The sequence below is a fragment of the Jaculus jaculus genome, chromosome 18 (genome assembly GCF_020740685.1).
Source record: "Jaculus jaculus isolate mJacJac1 chromosome 18, mJacJac1.mat.Y.cur, whole genome shotgun sequence".
Classification (NCBI taxonomy): domain Eukaryota; kingdom Metazoa; phylum Chordata; class Mammalia; order Rodentia; family Dipodidae; genus Jaculus; species Jaculus jaculus.
Window position 1 is genome coordinate 62739833 of NC_059119.1, and position 17676 is coordinate 62757508.

The 17676-nt window shown below is 44.6% G+C and overlaps 1 protein-coding gene across 5 annotated transcripts in view; it reads left to right on the forward strand.

Moving 5' to 3' along the window:
* Positions 1–17676, forward strand: part of Adam17 (ADAM metallopeptidase domain 17) — a 62159-nt gene that overhangs the window by 41572 nt on the left and 2911 nt on the right. For 3 of the 5 annotated variants that reach the window (XM_012949145.2, XM_012949146.2, XM_045137846.1), the window contains 9 exons: positions 628–741; positions 3682–3826; positions 3927–4015; positions 8794–8946; positions 12116–12315; positions 13681–13784; positions 13960–14094; positions 16011–16141; positions 17345–17423. In XM_012949145.2, coding sequence (XP_012804599.2) covers positions 628–741; positions 3682–3826; positions 3927–4015; positions 8794–8946; positions 12116–12315; positions 13681–13784; positions 13960–14094; positions 16011–16141; positions 17345–17423 — 1150 coding nt within the window. Of the gene's footprint in view, positions 1–622; positions 742–3681; positions 3827–3926; positions 4016–8793; positions 8947–12115; positions 12316–13680; positions 13785–13959; positions 14095–16010; positions 16142–17344; positions 17424–17676 lie in introns of all 5 variants that reach the window. The other 2 variants (XM_045137847.1, XM_045137845.1) reach the window with 2 other exon arrangements.

Consider the following 17676-nt stretch of genomic DNA (forward strand, 5'->3'; position numbering starts at 1 on the left):
GTTTGTCTGAAATGCATGTACAAAGAGAAGCCCCAGTTCCTTATAACCTTTTACTTCTGTGGTATACAATGTTCCACCTTTTTTTGGTATTTTTAGAGGTTGTCTCTTACTCTTGTCAAGGCTGACCAGGAATTCCGTAGTCCCAGGCTGGCCTCAAACTTATGACAATCTTCTTATCTGTCTTCTGAGTGCTGCCATTAAAGGCATGTGCCACCACGCCTGGCCACGTGCTCTTCATTGTAATTCTTTATTTCTAAATATTGGCTATAGTTGGCAATAAATATTTTAGGCTCATTGTAAACTTCCACCTTTTCCAAAATGTACACATTCAGTATATCTATAAACAATTGATATGTATTTTTCATGTCATACGCTTTCCAGTTTGTTTTGTATATTGAATATTAGAGCTGAAGAATTTTGCTCCTAAAACATTTTTTTTCTATAGTAGTTGAAAGATTGTGTGTGTATGTGTTTTGAGATAGGGTATTTCTATGTAGCCCCTATTGGCCTTGAAGATAGTGATCCTTTCTACTGCTAGTCTTGTTTTGCACTGACAAAATAATGTAGTATTCAGAGTCTTGAGGCTTTTTTGGGAGTGTCCTAAGTATGCTCTCTCATTAAGTATAGATTCGCATTCTCAAGTCTCCACAAGAAGTAAAACCTGGTGAAAAGCACTACAATATGGCAAAAAGTCACCCACATGAAGAAAAGGATGCTTGGGATGTGAAGATGTTACTAGAGGTATGCTCTGGATTCTGAGTATGGTATTTGATATTCCTGTACTGATGAAGAGATGGTGGAAAATTAGAAGCAGTCCACCTGTGTTGATGAGATCTATCAGGGCGTACATCAGATGGCAAACCAAAACTGACATAGGAAAGTGCTACGAAGCAGTGCTTCTTATTTAACCTTAATATCTTTTTAAAAATTTATTTATTAGAGAGAGAGAATAGGTATGCCAGGGCCTCCAGCCACTGCAGGTGGACTCCAGACATATGCTCCACCTTGTGCATCTGACTTACGTGGGTCCTGGAGAATTGACCTGGGTCCTTTGGCTTTGTAGGCAGGTGCCTTAACCTCTAAGCCGTCTCTCCAGCCCCCTTAATATCTGTGAGAATCTAGTTAGGCACAGTGGATTGTCTCTGGAAAATACCATGAAATGCCAGTATACAGATTCCCCCCCCCCCCCCCACAGTTTTGTAGCTCAGATCTTTCTGAAGCTTACCCACAGGTCTCTTAGGGCAATAGGTACCAGATTATGACATGTGTTAGGCAGTAGGAATTCAGTATGCGGGGTTGGAGAGCTGGCCTAGCACGTAAGGCACTGGCTTGCGAAGCCTAAGGACCCAGTACCCGTGGAAGCCAGATGTACATGGTGGCACATGGGTCTGGAGTTTTTGCAGTGGCTAAAGGCCCTGTCATGTTCATTCTCTCTCTAATAAATTAATAAATAAATATAAAATAAAATAAACTTCAATATTCATCTTTGAGGGCTGGGGAGATAGTATGTGCACGCATGCATGTGCACACACAACACACAAATTAATAACAATAAAAAAAAATAACATGGAGTTCTGAACGTTCTCCAGAGGGACTTTACGTTTTTGTTTTCATTCTGGTAATGAGTTTAAAGGTCCTTAGCATTCTGTGTGACGGCTTCTTGTCTTTGGATAGTGCTACTTCATTTGTGGTCGAGTCTGTACACACTGTTGTTTTGTTGTAAGTTGATCTACTGTAACTGGTAAGTGTGTCAATGTCCTGCTCTTGCCAACAAATTACCACCAATTTGAAAGTTGAGAGAAGAACATTTGCTGTTTTGGCCCAGGTTTAGTGTGACGTAACTGGATTGCTTGTCTAAGGCTCCCAAGAGGTCTAAATTAAGTTCCAAAGCTGGGATGAAATTAAAGGCTATTATCTGTTCTTTGTGCAGATTTAGAACCATTATGTATTGTGCCTGTATAATACTGCTGTACCTAATTTGACCTGCCAATTACTCTGGGAGGTAGATTGGAATAGCACCATTGCTTTAGATGTCTTACATTAGCAAGTGTTTGTCACATCCAGCTGCTCTAACAAAGTAACACAGCCTGGTAGGCCAAAATAACAGGCATTCATATTCTAACAGTTCTGAAGTCTGAATGCCCAAGACCAAGGTATCAGTAGGATTGATTATGAGGCCTGTCTCTTTGGCATGTTGATGTTGTCTTCTTCACTTGTTCTTTTCTCTGTATATCTGTGTCCAAATCCCCTTCTCATAAGAAAATAAGTTACGTTGAATTAAGGCCAATCCATATCACCTCATTTTGCCTTAATTCCCTCCATCTCCAAATACAGTTGCATTCTGAATAACTGGGGCTTAGAATGTCAACATACGAATTTTGTGGTGACCATAGAAGCAGTCCATTCGACAAGGTTAAGTGTCTTGGTATACAGCTCACAGTGAGGTGCTAGCTTTGAGCAGCCAGATCTTCTGACTCCTAGAACAGCTATGTAAATCACTGTGCCTCTGCTTTCTTAACCTGCGTTCACAGAATTGTCAAAATTCCAGCACAGCTATTGTTCATTCTGTACACAGGATTCTTTCATTTTAAGCATTATAAAAACCAAGAGTTTTATTTTTAAATTTGGAGTCTGTAATGTTACAGTAGAAGAATATAATAAGCCCCTTTGAATTAAGAAAAAGAATCTTTATGAACCCATGATGTTCTTTTTTTCCCTTTTTTAATGTTTAGGGAGATTTCATTAGCTTACAGATAGAATTTAAAGGACTTAAGAGAAGGAAAGAAAGCCAGGCGTGGTGGCACACGTCTTTAATCCCAGCACTGGGAAGGCAGAGATAGGAGGATTGCCATGAGTTCAAGGCTAGCCTGAGACTACATAGTGACTTCCAGGTCAGCCTGGGCTAGAACGAAACACTACCTCGAGAAACAAAACAACCCTCCCCCCCCCCCAAAAAAAAGAGGCAGGAGCCAGGTTACTTCCCCCACAGCGTTCTTTAAATGGTTTTACTTTTTTTCCCCTCCCTCCCTCCCTCCCTCCCTTCCTTTCTTTCTTTTTTTAATTTCCTGAGATAGGATGTCATTGTAGCTCAGGCTGACCTGGAATTCACTATGTAGTCTCAGGGTGGCCTCATATTTACGGTGATTCTCCTACCTGTGTCTCCTGAGTGTTGGGATTAAAGGTGTGCACCACCACCCCCAGGTTTACTTTTTTTTTTTTTTTTTTAACTGTGGTAACATAAAACTAAGTGTGTATGCTTTCTTGTAAGTTTGTATTTATATCTTTATTGTGTTATAAAATTTAAAAAAAAATTAATACAAATCTTTTCTAGCCCAAATGATGAAAAATAAAGTAGCCCTAAAAAATCAGTAGAACTCTTGAAATACTTTTAATATGTTTTGGTGTGAGTGCTGTAATCCCCTTGCTGAATTGCTTCAATTCTCTGCTCCTGGCTGTAGATCTCTTCTACGTAGGTAGGAAAGGGACCTTAGCTCTTCCCCATTGCTTCCAAGACCATGGTGTCTGCTTCCTGGATTTCGTTCCAGGGAAGGTGCATTGTGCTAGAGGAAGGTGTGTGCATTCGTCCAGAACGGCGTCTGGTCTGTACTACTTGGCTGAGATGCCTTTGAGTGTGGGACAGTTATTAATCTAATTACAAATACCTTTTTTCCCCCCTTAAAGCAATTTAGCTTTGATATAGCTGAGGAGGCGTCTAAGGTCTGCCTGGCACATCTCTTCACCTATCAAGACTTTGACATGGGAACTCTTGGATTAGCTTACGTTGGCTCTCCCAGAGCAAACAGTCATGGAGGGGTTTGTCCAAAGGGTAAGCTTCTAATTTGTGTTAAGATGCTGAAAGATAAGCTTATTGGCTCTGTTTTCATTCTGTACTTAGTAAGCACTTGTCTCCTTCCTTTTGCCTTTAGCTTATTATAGTCCAGTTGGGAAGAAGAACATCTTTTTGAATAGTGGTTTAACCAGCACGAAAAATTATGGTAAAACCATCCTTACAAAGGTATGTTCTTTGATTTCTTCTAAAGAAAAATTATTAGAGACAGTGGGTGCACTAAGGCTTTCTAGCATTGCATATAAACTCCAGTTGTATGCGCCAATTTGTGCAAGTGGCATTATGTGCATACTGGGGAATCAAACCCAGGCCATCAGGATTTGCAAGCAAGTGCTTTTAACTGCTGACCCATTTCTCCAGCCATATATATATATATATATATATATATATATATATATATATATATATATATATATATATATATATTAAATTTATTTATTTGAGAGCAACAGACACAGAGAGAAAGACAGGTAGAGGGAGAGAGAGAGAATGGGCACGCCAGGGCTTCCAGCCTCTGCAAACGAACTCCAGATGCATGTGCCCCCTTGTGTATCTGGCTAACATGGGTCCTGGGGAATCGAGCCTCGAACCAGGGTCCTTAGGCTTCACAGGCAAGCGCTTAACTGCTAAGCCATCTCTCCAGCCCTATTTTTTTTTTTTAAGTGTAGTGTTACTTATTTCTGTCTTAAAAAAATACATTTTCTGTGAGCAATATGAGAAGAAAAGAAAAATGTAGCCAGGTTTGGTGGTGTACGCTTTTAATCCCAGCACTCAGGAGGCAGAGTTAGAAGGATCACTGTGAGCTCAAGGCCCCCTTAAGACTACATGGTGAATTCCAGGTCAGCCTGGGCTGGAGTGAGACCCTACCTCGAAAAGTAAATAAGTGTCATTTAGCATTCTTTCAAGACATATTGAAGTTGTACAGTTCTCAGAACACCTCCCCCTGGAGCCTTTTGTACTGCAGCTCCCCTTAGCAATGCCTGTCTTGGGCCTTTTGCATAGCTGTTAGCTGAAGGCCAACTATGTGCTGAAAATTTGTGGACCCTGTGTGTTTCCTACCATCACTTCAGTCTCTTTTCCTAGAGTGTCCTAAGAAACATTTTGTGACGAGCAAACTTTTGGAATTTTGTATATCTAAAAATGGTATCTGTTCTTAAAGTCACTTGACAACATGGCTATGTATGTTCTGTTTTCTTTAACATTTGAAGGTACTGGTCCATTGTCTTCTGGTGGTCCTTAGCTAGGCACGGTGGCTCATACCTTTTATCCCAGTGCTTGGGAGGCTGAGGATCACCATGAGTTCAAACCCACCCTGAACTACAGAGTGAGTTCCAGGTCAGCCTGAGCCAGTGTGAGACCCTGCCTCAGAAAATAAACCCCCAAACAAAATAACAGCAATAAAAAAAATAATAAGACTAGAGAGGTGGCTCAGCAGTTGAGTACTTTCCTTGGATCAGTAAGAGACTGAAAAAGAACTCATAGAAGGGCAATGGAGTGGGGCACCCGACTTTCTGCTCTGGCCCCTGCAAGGTAGCTTACTCCCCACAGATGAGCATGAGGGCGCCGTGGGGCACATGCAGCAGCACACGTGGTGTGTTTGAGTCCTTCCTTTGTATGGGGCCTTTTGTTCCCTGTTGTTAGATCTTATTCTGGGAGCTGGGGATATCGCTCAGTTGGTAGAGTGAGTGCCTAACATTTACTACATAACATGTACTATGTTAAAAAAAATAGTAGTACATGTGTTGCAGTCAGGTTCACATTGCTGGCAGAAATCACCTGACCAAGAGCAGCTTGTGGGAGAAAAAAGGGTTTATTTTGGCTTACAGACTCAAGGGGAATCTCCATGATGGGAGGGGAAAATGATGGCATGAGCAGAGGGTGGACATCACCTCCTGGCCAACATCAACAGGAAAGTGTGCCAAACACTGGCATGGGGAAACTGGCTATAATATACTCTCTCCAGGAACCGTTAATTCCCACATTTCCATCAGCAGTAACCTAGCATTCAAAACACCTAAGTTTATGGGGGACACCTGGATTAAACCACCACCACATGCCTATACTGTCAGTGTTTGGGCGGTGGAGACAGGAAGATCAGCACATCAAAATCATCTGGAGCAACATGGTATGTTTGAGGCCAGCCTGGGTTACATGAGACCTGTTTCAAAAGCAATAACAATTTTTTTTTGTTCTTTTTTTTATTGATTTATTTGAGAGCGACAGACATAGAGAGAAAGACAGATAGAGGAAGAGAGAGAGAATGGGCGCGCCAGGGCTTCCAGCCACTGCAAACGAACTCCAGATGCGTGTGCCCCCTTGTGCATCTGGCTAACGTGGGACCTGGGGAACCGAGCCTCAAACCAGGGTCCTTAGGCTTCACAGGCAAGCGCTTAACTGCTAAGCCATCTCTCCAGCCCAATAACAACAATTTAAAACAAAACAAACCTTGTTTCTGAGCATGTATCTGTGTAGAATGTGTTTTGCTACAGGTAACAGAAAGTCCATCATATGTTCACTAGGCTTACTTTGTTCAGTTACCCAGGTGCTGAGATAACCCCAGGTAGTGCGCTGGCATGGTTCAGAGATGCCCTTAGACCTGAATTCTAGGGCACGAGCTCTGTGCTTTCCTTCTTGTCACTTTGTAGTCACAAGACAATTCTCCTGCTTTGTAGAAAGGAGAGGAGACCTAGCCTAGTTTGTCTTTCTAGAAGTCGCATTCCCTGGCTTCTGATTATGTCTTCCTGGACATAACTAGGTCACATAAATGCCCAGGGCATGTTGCTGCCTAGAGTAGAATTAGGCCACTCTAAGAAAGAAGGGGAGAGTGACTGTTAGTAGAAAATACTCATGTCAGATACACTGATATTCTGACTGAGGTTTTAATTGTTATATTTTTAACAAATGTCATTATATAATTGGTATGTAATTATGTTTATTTTTCCTCTTCAGTGCTGGGCAGGTGGTCTTTTCAGTGTAGATACTTGTGTTAGGCAAAATGTTTCTCTTATAAAGGTTACCTTTTTACTTTTTTTTGTTTGTTTGTTTTTCGAGGTAGGGTCTCACTCGAGCTCAGGCTGACCTGGAATTCACCCTTTTTACTTTTTAAAATTAATTTGTTTATTTATTTATTTGTGTATGTATGTGGACACATACATGTGGAGGTTAGAGAACAAGCTGAGGGCCGGTCCTTGCTGTCCACCTCATTTGAGGCAGACCTTCAGTTCTCATTCGGCTGTGCTCACCACAAGATCCTGGGAGACTCCTGTCTCTGCTTCTCTTGGGAGGCTGAGGGTCACACTCAGGACCTCTCATCAGTCACGCTTGTGTGGCAGTGCTCTTACCTCCTGAGCCATCTTCCCAGCCCTGTACTTCTTGGTGGATATTTTTCCTTCACCTTTTGCCTACCTGCGTCTTTTATTGCCTGTGCTGGCCTCAGACTGGCTGAAGCAGTCTCTACTTCAGCCTTCTATGTAAGTGGGGCTGCGGGTGGGACCCAGCTGTCTTTATGCTCTACTTGGACCTTAACCAAATCAGCTTTGTGATCTCCTGGAGTAAATTTTTTCTTCTTCTTCTTTTTTAGTATTTTCTTGTTTTCCCATAAATTTTGTTTTAACTACACTGTGAGTTTTTGCAGTCACAAGTTCCAAGTCCATACTATATTCCTCCTCCAGCATACACGCTCCCAAAGACTAAAATTCCCAAGATCAGCTTCATCGTGCAGCACTACCCCACTCTTGGTACCAATTCTGTTGTAGACAGTGCATGTTGCTGGGATGAACATCCAAACCAGGCACAGTTTAGGGGAGGAAGAGATTTATTTCAAGCTTAGAAATCCAGGGGATGTTCATCAAATGGTCGAAGAGTCTGGCTCCCATTCATAAATCCAGAGAGAAACCACCACACACCCAGTACCACAAGCCCGCACAGCCAGAGCTCAGAGCCTCTCTGCACACCTTCAGGCTGGAACTCAGATCCACCCCAGTGACATGGCCCTGCAGCAGGGGTCAGCCTGTCAGGGGCTGAAACTGCAAACTAAATTTTAATAAAGCACCCGGGTTTGCGTTCATTCAAACCATCACACTCCTAAGTAAAAGCAGCCAAATATATTGCATTCTGGAAAAGGCAAAACTTCTGAGGAACTAAAAAGATTAATGAGCCGGGCTTGGTGCCACATGCCTTTAATCCTAGCACTCAGGAGGCAGAGGCAGGAGGATCACCGTGAGTTCAAGGCCACCCTGAGACTACATAGTGAATTCCAGGTCAGGCTCTTGGGAGGGCATTTCTTAAATAAAATATTTAATTATTTACTTGAGAGTGAGTGAGAGAAAGAGGCAGATAGAGAATGTAGGTGTGCTAGGGCCTCCAACCACACTGCAAATGAAGTCCACATATATGGTGCTGTTTTCTGCACCGGGCTTTATATGGGTACTGGGGAATGGAACTTGGGTTCTAAGGCTTTGCAGGCAAGTGCCTTAACCACTGAGAAATCTCTGCAGCTTGAGGATGGCTTAACAATTTACTTTATACTACTGTGTTTGCTGGGGGCTGAGCCCAAGGCCTTGTTCATAGTTAGCACTCATCGAACCACTAAGCACACCCTCAGCCCAACAGAGAATGTTTGGAGCAATGAAAATATTTTTTCATTACGCAGGCAGGGAGCAGAAGCATGTGTCTGTAGTCCTAGTTACTCTGGAAGCTGAGGCTGGAAAATCTTGTGAGTCCAGGGCTATCCTGGGCCAGCTACAGACCCACATGCCACTTTGTGGGTTTGGCTTTATGCAGGTACTGGAGAATCAAGCCTGGGCTGTCAGGCTTTATAAGCAAGTGCCTTTAACCCCTGAGTCACTCTCTAGCCCCAAATAGATAGATTTTTTAAGAAAAGACAGCATGGGCTGAGCCGGCAGAGGTAACTGACGGCTACGTGTTTTCTTTGTGTGGTTCTTAAGGAAGCTGACTTGGTCACGACTCATGAACTGGGACACAATTTTGGAGCAGAACATGACCCTGATGGGCTAGCAGAGTGCGCCCCAGATGAAGACCAGGGAGGAAAATATGTCATGTACCCCATAGCTGTGAGCGGTGATCACGAGAACAATAAGGTATGCGTATTCTGGAGCATTTCTGTGTGGAAGGAAAGACAGCTATATTGTGTTATCGGAAAGGGGCGTGGGCAGGCACTGCGTGGGTAGTACTTCCCTGTGGGTGGGGTTTCCACTGCAGTGCTGGTCGTGTGGTACCAACAACTACTGCGGGTGATGAAGGCACCTGTTGTTCTTGTGGTAGTACCAACAACCACTGCGGGTGATGAATGCACCTGTTGGTTCATGTCTGGGGCAGCAAGGCAGTGCCCCAAATTCCTGCTTTCTACCCTGTGGCTCTTCCTTTCCTTCTGCTCTTTCTTCTGAGCCTTGGAGGGTGTGATAGAGGTCTTGTTTTGTGCTGAGCTCTCAACAGCCCCTTCTTTTCAGGTTGATGAGTTTTGAGTCTCATTGTCTGCTGCCATCTGCATAGAGAAACCTGTGTGGCTGGCAGTGAGAGCAGCGCTCAGTCGTTCCGCTGCTTCCTCTGCACCTTGTGAGCTCTGCACCAGCCCCTCAGCAGTGCTAAGCACTAGCTTTCTCTTTCTGGCATCGGGGTTTTTTTTTGTTGTTTTTTTTTTTCTCAAGGTAGGGCCTCTCTCTAGCTCAGGCTGACCTGGAATTCACTATGTAGTCTCATGGTGGCCTTGAACTCACAGCAATCCTCCTACCTCTGCGCCCCCCCCCCCCCCGAGTGCTGGGATTACGCCACCACACCCGCCTTCTTGATGAGTCTTGGATCTCCCTGGTATCTACCACCATCTGTAAAAGAGGTTCTCTAACCAAAAGGGAGAACAACATTCATCAAAGGACATTCAGAAGTCTCTATAATGTCTCCAGTTAGCCAAAACAGTGATTGTAGCTTTCCTGTAGGGTCTGTTACCTTCCAAGCCATAGGCTATTGATTAAGTTGTCAGTACTAAGCATGAATTCCCTGCCACTGAGCTGACTGACCTCAATCCGGTCAGAGAGCAGTAATCACCTTCATAACTTAGTGCCTCCGCATATGTGAAAGGCCCACAGTTTAAGAGTGTCTTAACTTCTCCCCAGTAGCGTGTGTAGCAGTTTCCTGCACTGTAGCAGCCAGGCGGCCAGGGGTGGCTTCCTTCTTGGTACCAGCTTGACTTCCCAGTGCTCTGCCTCCGCAGCCTGAGCTGTCTCTTACCATCTGGTTCTGGTGGCCAGTCAAGCACTTTGCTAATGACCTGCTTTGTTTTTGTGTTGAGCACTTCGTGGGAGCCGCCCAATAGCTCACTGGGGGAGAAGGGGATGATCCATGTCTTGCATTGGGATTTACCTGCTTACTACCTGTGGGTTGTTTCAGGGCAAAGCTCTTTCCAACCTAGAAGGTACTTCTTTAGAAACAAACAATTATGTTGTTCAATTAACTAATGAATCTGTATATTTCCATATGATGTCTTTTAGTTTCATATACGCGCAGCTTTTTAAAAAAATACAGTTAACATCTTTGTTTTGTTATTTGTTTATTTATTTGAGAGGGACAGACAGGGAGAGAAAGAGGCCGATTGAGAGAGAGAATGGGTGCATCAGGGCTTCCAGCCACTGCAAATGAACTCCAGATGCATGTGCCCCCTTGTGCATCTGGCTAACATGGGTCCTGGGGAATAGAGCCTCGAACCGGGGTCCTTAGGCTTCACAGGCAAGCGCTTAACCACTAAGCCATCTCTCCAGCCCTGGCATCAGTTTCTGAAATGATGGGACAGTTCTAAATTGGCTTTACTCCATAGGGTAGCTGCTAGTCTTGTGTGCAATTGGAGGAGCAAGTGCAATGTGACTGCAGGTAAGGAACGGAGATCAGTTCGTTAATTCATGCAGCTTAGGCTGGCCTCCATCGTAGCCCTCCTGCTTCCCTTCTGTGAACTAGGGTTACGGGCCTACTGTCATTTGCCAGTGCTTGGCACGAGGGCTCTGAGTGGCAGGATGACAGTGCTGCAACCTGATCTGTGCTGATCATTTCATGACTTGATAACGTTATTGGAAATTACTGACTGGATTCTTGAAATGTGTAAGCTTTGTAATACTAAAATGTGTCTCAATAGAGATGTTAAAGCAAATAAACAATAAATACAGTATAAAAGCAGTGGAAAAGTGATAAAGATACAGAGAATCCAAGTTGTGAGGTAGTCCTTGTGGAAGCTGTGAACCAGTTTGTGAAAAGAAACATATAATGCTTAGGGTGGTGGCCTCCTTCCTGGGAAAAGCCCCTCACAAAAGGCTTAGGTGGTAAGATAAGGGTGCAAACAGAGGATTAGGTCTTTAGGGCAGAAAGCTGTTTGAGAATTGGTTACTATTTCCTTTCCATCCTGTAGGAGATCCAGCTGCGTAGGAATGTTAGTCTGCTAATAAAGAGAATTTGTGCCTTATGGGGCAGCGCATGCCTGCTGTCTGAGCCCGCAGGAGGCTGAGGAAGGCAGATGAGCAGCTTGAGGCAGGCTGGGCTACATAGTGAAGCCCTGCTTCAAAAGGGAATGCACTTTTCCATTTAATTTTAATTCACTCAAAAGTAAACAGATAAACTTGAGCTTGTCAGTGTCTGGTGCTGTTGAAGAAACTGTAAAACACCAGCTGCCCTGGGCCCCGATTTATATAACCAGGTCAATTCAGTACATGTCTTTACTGGGGAAACAGACTGGAGCTTAGTATTTTCTTGAGGGATGGTGAATATTTGGGAAAAGTGACTTCCTTTGAGTGTGGCGGGCAGTCATGTCACCTGAGCCTCATCAGTCATCTGTGCCTTCTGCTTGCAACATTTCAGCACTGCTGCCTCCACTGAAATAAAGGTGCTGTTAAGCTTTGCAGATAGTTGTGGAGACTCTGCCCCAAGAAACACCCACACTGAGCCTTTATACAAGGGCAGCTATAGAGCACTTGTAAAGATTAATTTAGGTGGTATTGTCCTCCATGCTGGGAAACTGAGTAGAAGTTTTTGTGGGGGAGGCTGGTCAACTATAGAAAGATCGGCCTATCTCTGAACCCAGACTGGCATAATGAAGCCTGCCTGTAATCCTAGCTACCCACAACACTCAAGTTAAGTGATCGCATAGCTCAAAGTAGGTTTGATGCTTTTGTAGTAAGAATTTGTCCATAAAAGCAGCAGCACAAACACCAAGGGAATGAATATTCATTGTGTTGTTTGGGGCGCTTGTGGCCTTTTGTTTTTTCTCTTAAGATGTTTTCAAACTGCAGTAAACAGTCCATCTATAAGACCATTGAGAGTAAGGCTCAGGAGTGTTTTCAAGAACGAAGCAACAAGGTGTGTGGGAACTCCAGAGTGGATGAAGGAGAGGAGTGTGACCCTGGCATTATGTACCTGAACAATGACACCTGCTGTAGCAGCGACTGCAAGTTGAAGCCAGGGGTGCAGTGCAGGTGAGAAATACTCCCACAGGGGGTGGGGTGGGATAAGGAGTTTCCAGATAAAAGAGGATTGAAAATGTGGAGTTTGGAAGTCACAGTGTAAGTGTACATACAAGTAAATTCTTCATGGAAAACAGCCGGACATAGAAAGAAATATCCTTTTTCTCGCTGCACAAGAGTTGACTACTGAACATCTGTTGTTGAGTGGGGAGGGTTTATGAGGCTGTGCCCTCCCTAAGGGACTTGAGGTAGATTGTGGCTATTTGGAGAGGTAGAGACACTGTTAAGTTACTTCTGCTTTGTGAATCACCCTCACCCTACGACTGCAAGCCACTGTCATTAAATGCATCGGGCCACCAAAGCAGTACAAAATAGACATGAAAGCAGAAAGTTGACTGGTTGGGAAGAGGAAAGGGATCAGTGGGCGAGGGCTAAGAGAGGGTCATGAAGAGCAGATGGGATTCATACACATTGCTGAAAATGTCATGAAACCTATTATTATGTGTGATCAGTATGGTTAATACAAAAGCTTAAAAAGTCCTTGTACAGGCCGGGCCTGGTGTTGCACGCCTTTAGTTCCAGGACTCAGCAGGCAGAGTTAGGAGGATTGCCATGAGTTTGAGGCCACCCTGAGACTACATAGTGAATTTCACATCAGCCTGGGCTAGAGCAAGACCCTACAAGAAAGAAAGAAAGAGAGGAGAGGACGAGAGGAAGGAAGGAGGGAAGGGAAGGGAAGGCAGGGTAGTGAGAGAAGGAAGGGTATGGAAGGAAAGAAGAGAAAAGGGAGGGGGAGGGAGAGAAGAAGGAAGGAAAGGAAAGAAAAGAAAGAGCTAGAATAAGACCCTACTTCAAAGAAAGAAAGATGATTTAACAGGAAGGGTCGTGGCTACATCCTTTACAGTAGAAAAATACTGGAATCAAAAGGTATTACTGGAATACAAATGGCCATTACATATAATAGAATAATGTGGAATGCTGTTCAGTGACATGAACTAAAGAGGTTCCAAATTAGAAGGTACTTATATTTTCCTTTTCAATTCTCCTGATGCTTGGTTTAGGAAATTTTGGTTTATGGTGGATAGTTGAGATTTAACTGGTCTTAGTGCTTATTAACCTTGTAGTCGTTGATACTGGCTCAGAATGCCTAGACTCTGAGCCTGATGCACTTGTCTCTCCCTTTTTTCCCCTCCTTGATTGCATTAAGTTAGTGAACAGGAAGAACACATTAGTGCTTTGTGTGCCTAGTGAAGCATGACGTGGAGACTGCAGAGTCTCAATGGAGAAAGTGCAGGGAAGTCAGACTGTGCGGGTAACACCATAGCACTGGATACAGGGCTGACATTGGAATTGAGCCTACCCTTATTTGTTCTGCAGTGACAGGAACAGTCCTTGCTGTAAAAATTGTCAGTTTGAGACTGCCCAGAAGAAGTGCCAGGAAGCTATCAATGCTATCTGCAAAGGCGTGTCTTACTGCACGGGTACGTATTTTTGTTGTTCTTCTAGGCTCACTGTGGCTAAAGTGTGAAAGTGTGCTTAAAAACCAGCATTGTATTTCCTTCAGATAAAAGCAGCCTCCTATCCCCTGCCATTAGAAACTGTGGCCGCTGTCATCACCTGTGGAACTGGTGAGCCTTGTTAATTGTTGTTCTCCAGGAAATAGCAGTGAGTGCCCCCCACCAGGAAATGCTGACGATGACACGGTGTGCTTGGATCTTGGCAAGTGCAAGGATGGCAAATGCATCCCGTTCTGTGAGAGGGAGCAGCAGCTGGAGTCCTGTGCGTGCAGTGGTGAGCGATTCCTGCTGTTGTGTGCGGCAGGAGGAGACCTGGCCCTGCAGCGCTCACTGCTGCTCAGGACTGCGGGGAAGGCAGCAGGGATGAGGGAGAGGAGGCGCGTGTAGTGCCTGGAGACAGCGGTCTCTGCTCTCAGATCCTCTCTCCATAAGCTGTATAAACTGCGGGGTTTTGAATTGCTGAGGCTTTTGTTGGCTTGTTCCACTTTCAGAGCATGTGGCAGGCTCCGAGTGGAACGGGAGTCGTTTATGGGGCAGTTGAGGACCCTCCTCGTTGTCCTTCGTGAACCACCAAAGCTATGTTCCCTTGGCACTAAACTCAAAGCTGATCCAGGGGTTCTTTAGGTGGGAGCTTTGCTGCTGCCACTAAAGTCTGCTCTTCTCTTATCCCTGCTGGAACAGACTGGGAAAGGAGTCCTTAAAGTTTTACTTGGGTATCCATGCTCTTATTTTGGAATCAGAAAGGGGCCTTAAGGACATTCAGGGCCGGGCCAGCTGTGGAGCTGATGATTTGATGAAAGTTGCTTTGTATTCCAAAGAGAAGGCCCAGTGTTACAGTCTTGGGGCTGGGAACTCCCCATCCATACAGTAGCCTAAGTAGTTCTACGAGGCAGAATGGCCTGTAAGCCAAGGAGGGACCAGGTGTTGGGTGGTACACCTCCATGGTAGAGCACGTATTGAGGCATGCATGAGATTCTTGGTTTGACTTACAGAAACCACACATTGTGGATGCCCAGTAAATGACTTAGTAAGTAATGACAGGAGGCTCAAGGCACCAGAGGAGGACGGAGCCTAAGACATAGTAAATGACCAAGAAATACTTGGTAATGTGTGATGAGGAAAATGTTATGGTCTGCTTGTTCCTACACCTCCCCCCCCCAAGAATGAACTTAAACTTCCCCTTTGGCCAAATTTAGACTGTCCCAAATTATACTAGTAGGATAATGTTTTAAATTTCTGCCATTCTTGCGTTGTCTGCATAGCTCGTCTGATGCCCAGCTGTTTCCTTACACCCCTGGGCCGCTACCACACCTGGTCTTGGGTGGTGTCAAGTCCAGGCTGCAGCGCTCATGTCACTGATAGGTGACTCACCTCTTGTCCACAGTTGTGTTATAGCTGAATTGTCCCCCACTGGAGTGGCTGGTGGCTCTGTAGGGCATATTTTAAAACAGAAGCCAAGGTTCAAAACTAACAAGATAACAAGAATTTGGGGTCACAGGGACATGTTTATAAGAACATTATCCAGGGTTTGAGCAGAGTCTTATTTTAGCTTTTCATCTATAACACTTTTCTGTTGAAAACAATCTTAAGGGTTGGAGAGATGGCTCAGTGTAAAGGCACTTGCTTGGAAAGCTAACAGCCCAAGTTAGAATTCTCCAGTGCCCACATAAAACCGATTATACAAAGTGGAGCATGCATCTGGCGTTTGCAGGGGCAGGAGGCCTTGGTGTGCCCTACTCCTGCTAGAAAATAGATTAACAATAGAAAAAATATTTTTAAAGTCTGTTCTAACCTCCGGGCCTCTGTGACTCTGAAAGCACAAGACTATGTGAACTCAGATGATGATAGGAGATTAATATGGCTGGGTCAGGGCTGTTTTTACCACCCCGTGCTGGGGATGAATCCAGGACCTCATACATGCCGGGCAGGTGCTCTGCAAATGAACTACACTCTCAGGCCTAGATAGTGTCAGCTCTTAAAAAAAATTATTTATTTACTTGAGAGAGAAAGAGAGAGAGAAATAGGCAGGGAGAAAGAGAGAAAAAGAGTGAGTATCAGCTTTTGACATAAAAAACAAATGTGATCCCTTCCATTTGGAAGTGAGGTGAGGGAGGGGGAGAGGAAGAGGAGGAAGAGGAAGCCAGTGGCAGGGCCGGAGCTCCCCTCAGCGCGCTTCTCTGTCTGCCTCAGAAGCCGACAAGTCGTGCAAGGTGTGCTGCAGGGACCTTGCTGGCCGCTGTGTACCCTATGTTGATGCAGAACAGAGAAACCTGTTCTTAAGGAAAGGGAAGCCCTGCACAGAAGGATTTTGTGACATGACTGTGAGTATTTATTTATATGCAGCCTTTTCTGTGACCTTGAAGCTCCATTGCTCTGTATGGCACAGAGGGTCTTTGACACGTTGAACAGCCGAGGTCTTCTTACTCAGTGCCTGTTTCTGAGTCACCTTGAATGACTGTCCCCAAGTTAGGGGAAGAGAAAATGAGGGCCCAGTGTCTGAAACCAGCTAACTTTACCATACCGTTTCCTGTCCAGGTCTTAGTCTCTGGGCTCAGCATCGTCTACTGCCAACAGTCTGAGTTCCAGTGACCTTAAAGTCCTTGAGCAATCCCTCTCTGTGCATGCTGAAAAGTCCAGTGAAAGCAAGCACTGGGCTAGGGAGCTTCAGGGCATTTGTGTTTGGATCGCCTTTCCTTTGCAAGCTTCTGGTCTGGGGAAGTGGCTCAGCAGTTTAAGGGGGCTTGCTTGCAAAGCTTGCCAACCGGAGTTTGCATCTCTCCAGCACCCACATGAAGCTGGGTACAAAGTGACACATGCGTATGTAATCCCAGTGTACCTATAGTGGGAGGCAGAGCTAGGAGGGTCCAAAGTTGTGGGCCAGCTAGACTGTCATTTATTTGTACTAGCAAGAGATCCTGTCTCCAGCCACTGCAGGTAAACTCCAGATGTGTGCACCACAGTGCACACCCGGCTCTGTGTGGGTACTGGGGAATCAAACTAGCCCATGTGTCAAAGAAATTAGAAGATCACGGGTAACTCATGACTGTCCTCTGATTTCCATGCATGTGGGCACGTGTGTGCGCGCGCACGCACGCACACAAACTTTAAAACAACAAAACCTTCCAGACTGGCTTTGTTCCTGGCCACTATATAAGTGACTGGTATCATTCTGACTAGAGTACATTATTGTTAATAAACTCGTTTTCTTGGATCTGGTAATTTTAACTTATAATAATGGGCTAATTATTGGGTTGGGTGTGGTGGCACACTTGTGTAATCGCAGTCCTCAGGAGGATTGATAGTTCAAGCCCAGTTTGGGCTCCATAAGGGACTCTGTCTCAACATCCTCCTCCCACCAAATGAAATTTTACGAGAATGGAAAGTGTCCTACTCTTTTGGGTACTTATCAGACGGACATCGGTTGTCCTGTGTCTGAGAGGGGACACTACTGAAGGTCACATGCCCATTACATTATGAAGCTTCTAAATGCATTGTTTTGAGGATATCGTGTTTTCTTATCATAGGGCAAGTGTGAAAAACGAGTACAGGATGTAATTGAGCGCTTTTGGGATTTCATTGACAAGTTGAGCATCAATACTTTCGGTAAGTAATTTCTTCACATTGGTTACTTAAAACTGACCATATTTCTATGATATATTGTACTATAACCCTGTAATAGATAATGGAATTCTTTACATTTGTTACAAAATGACTTTGTTAAGGCAAAATAAATTTACTATAGGTCAGTCCCTGTGTTACCTGGATGCATGATTTTTCAGAGGGGAGCAGTCAAAATGAGTTCTGTAGATTAAGTCTTGTAGGGTCTCACTGTAGCCCAGGCTGACCTGGAATTCAC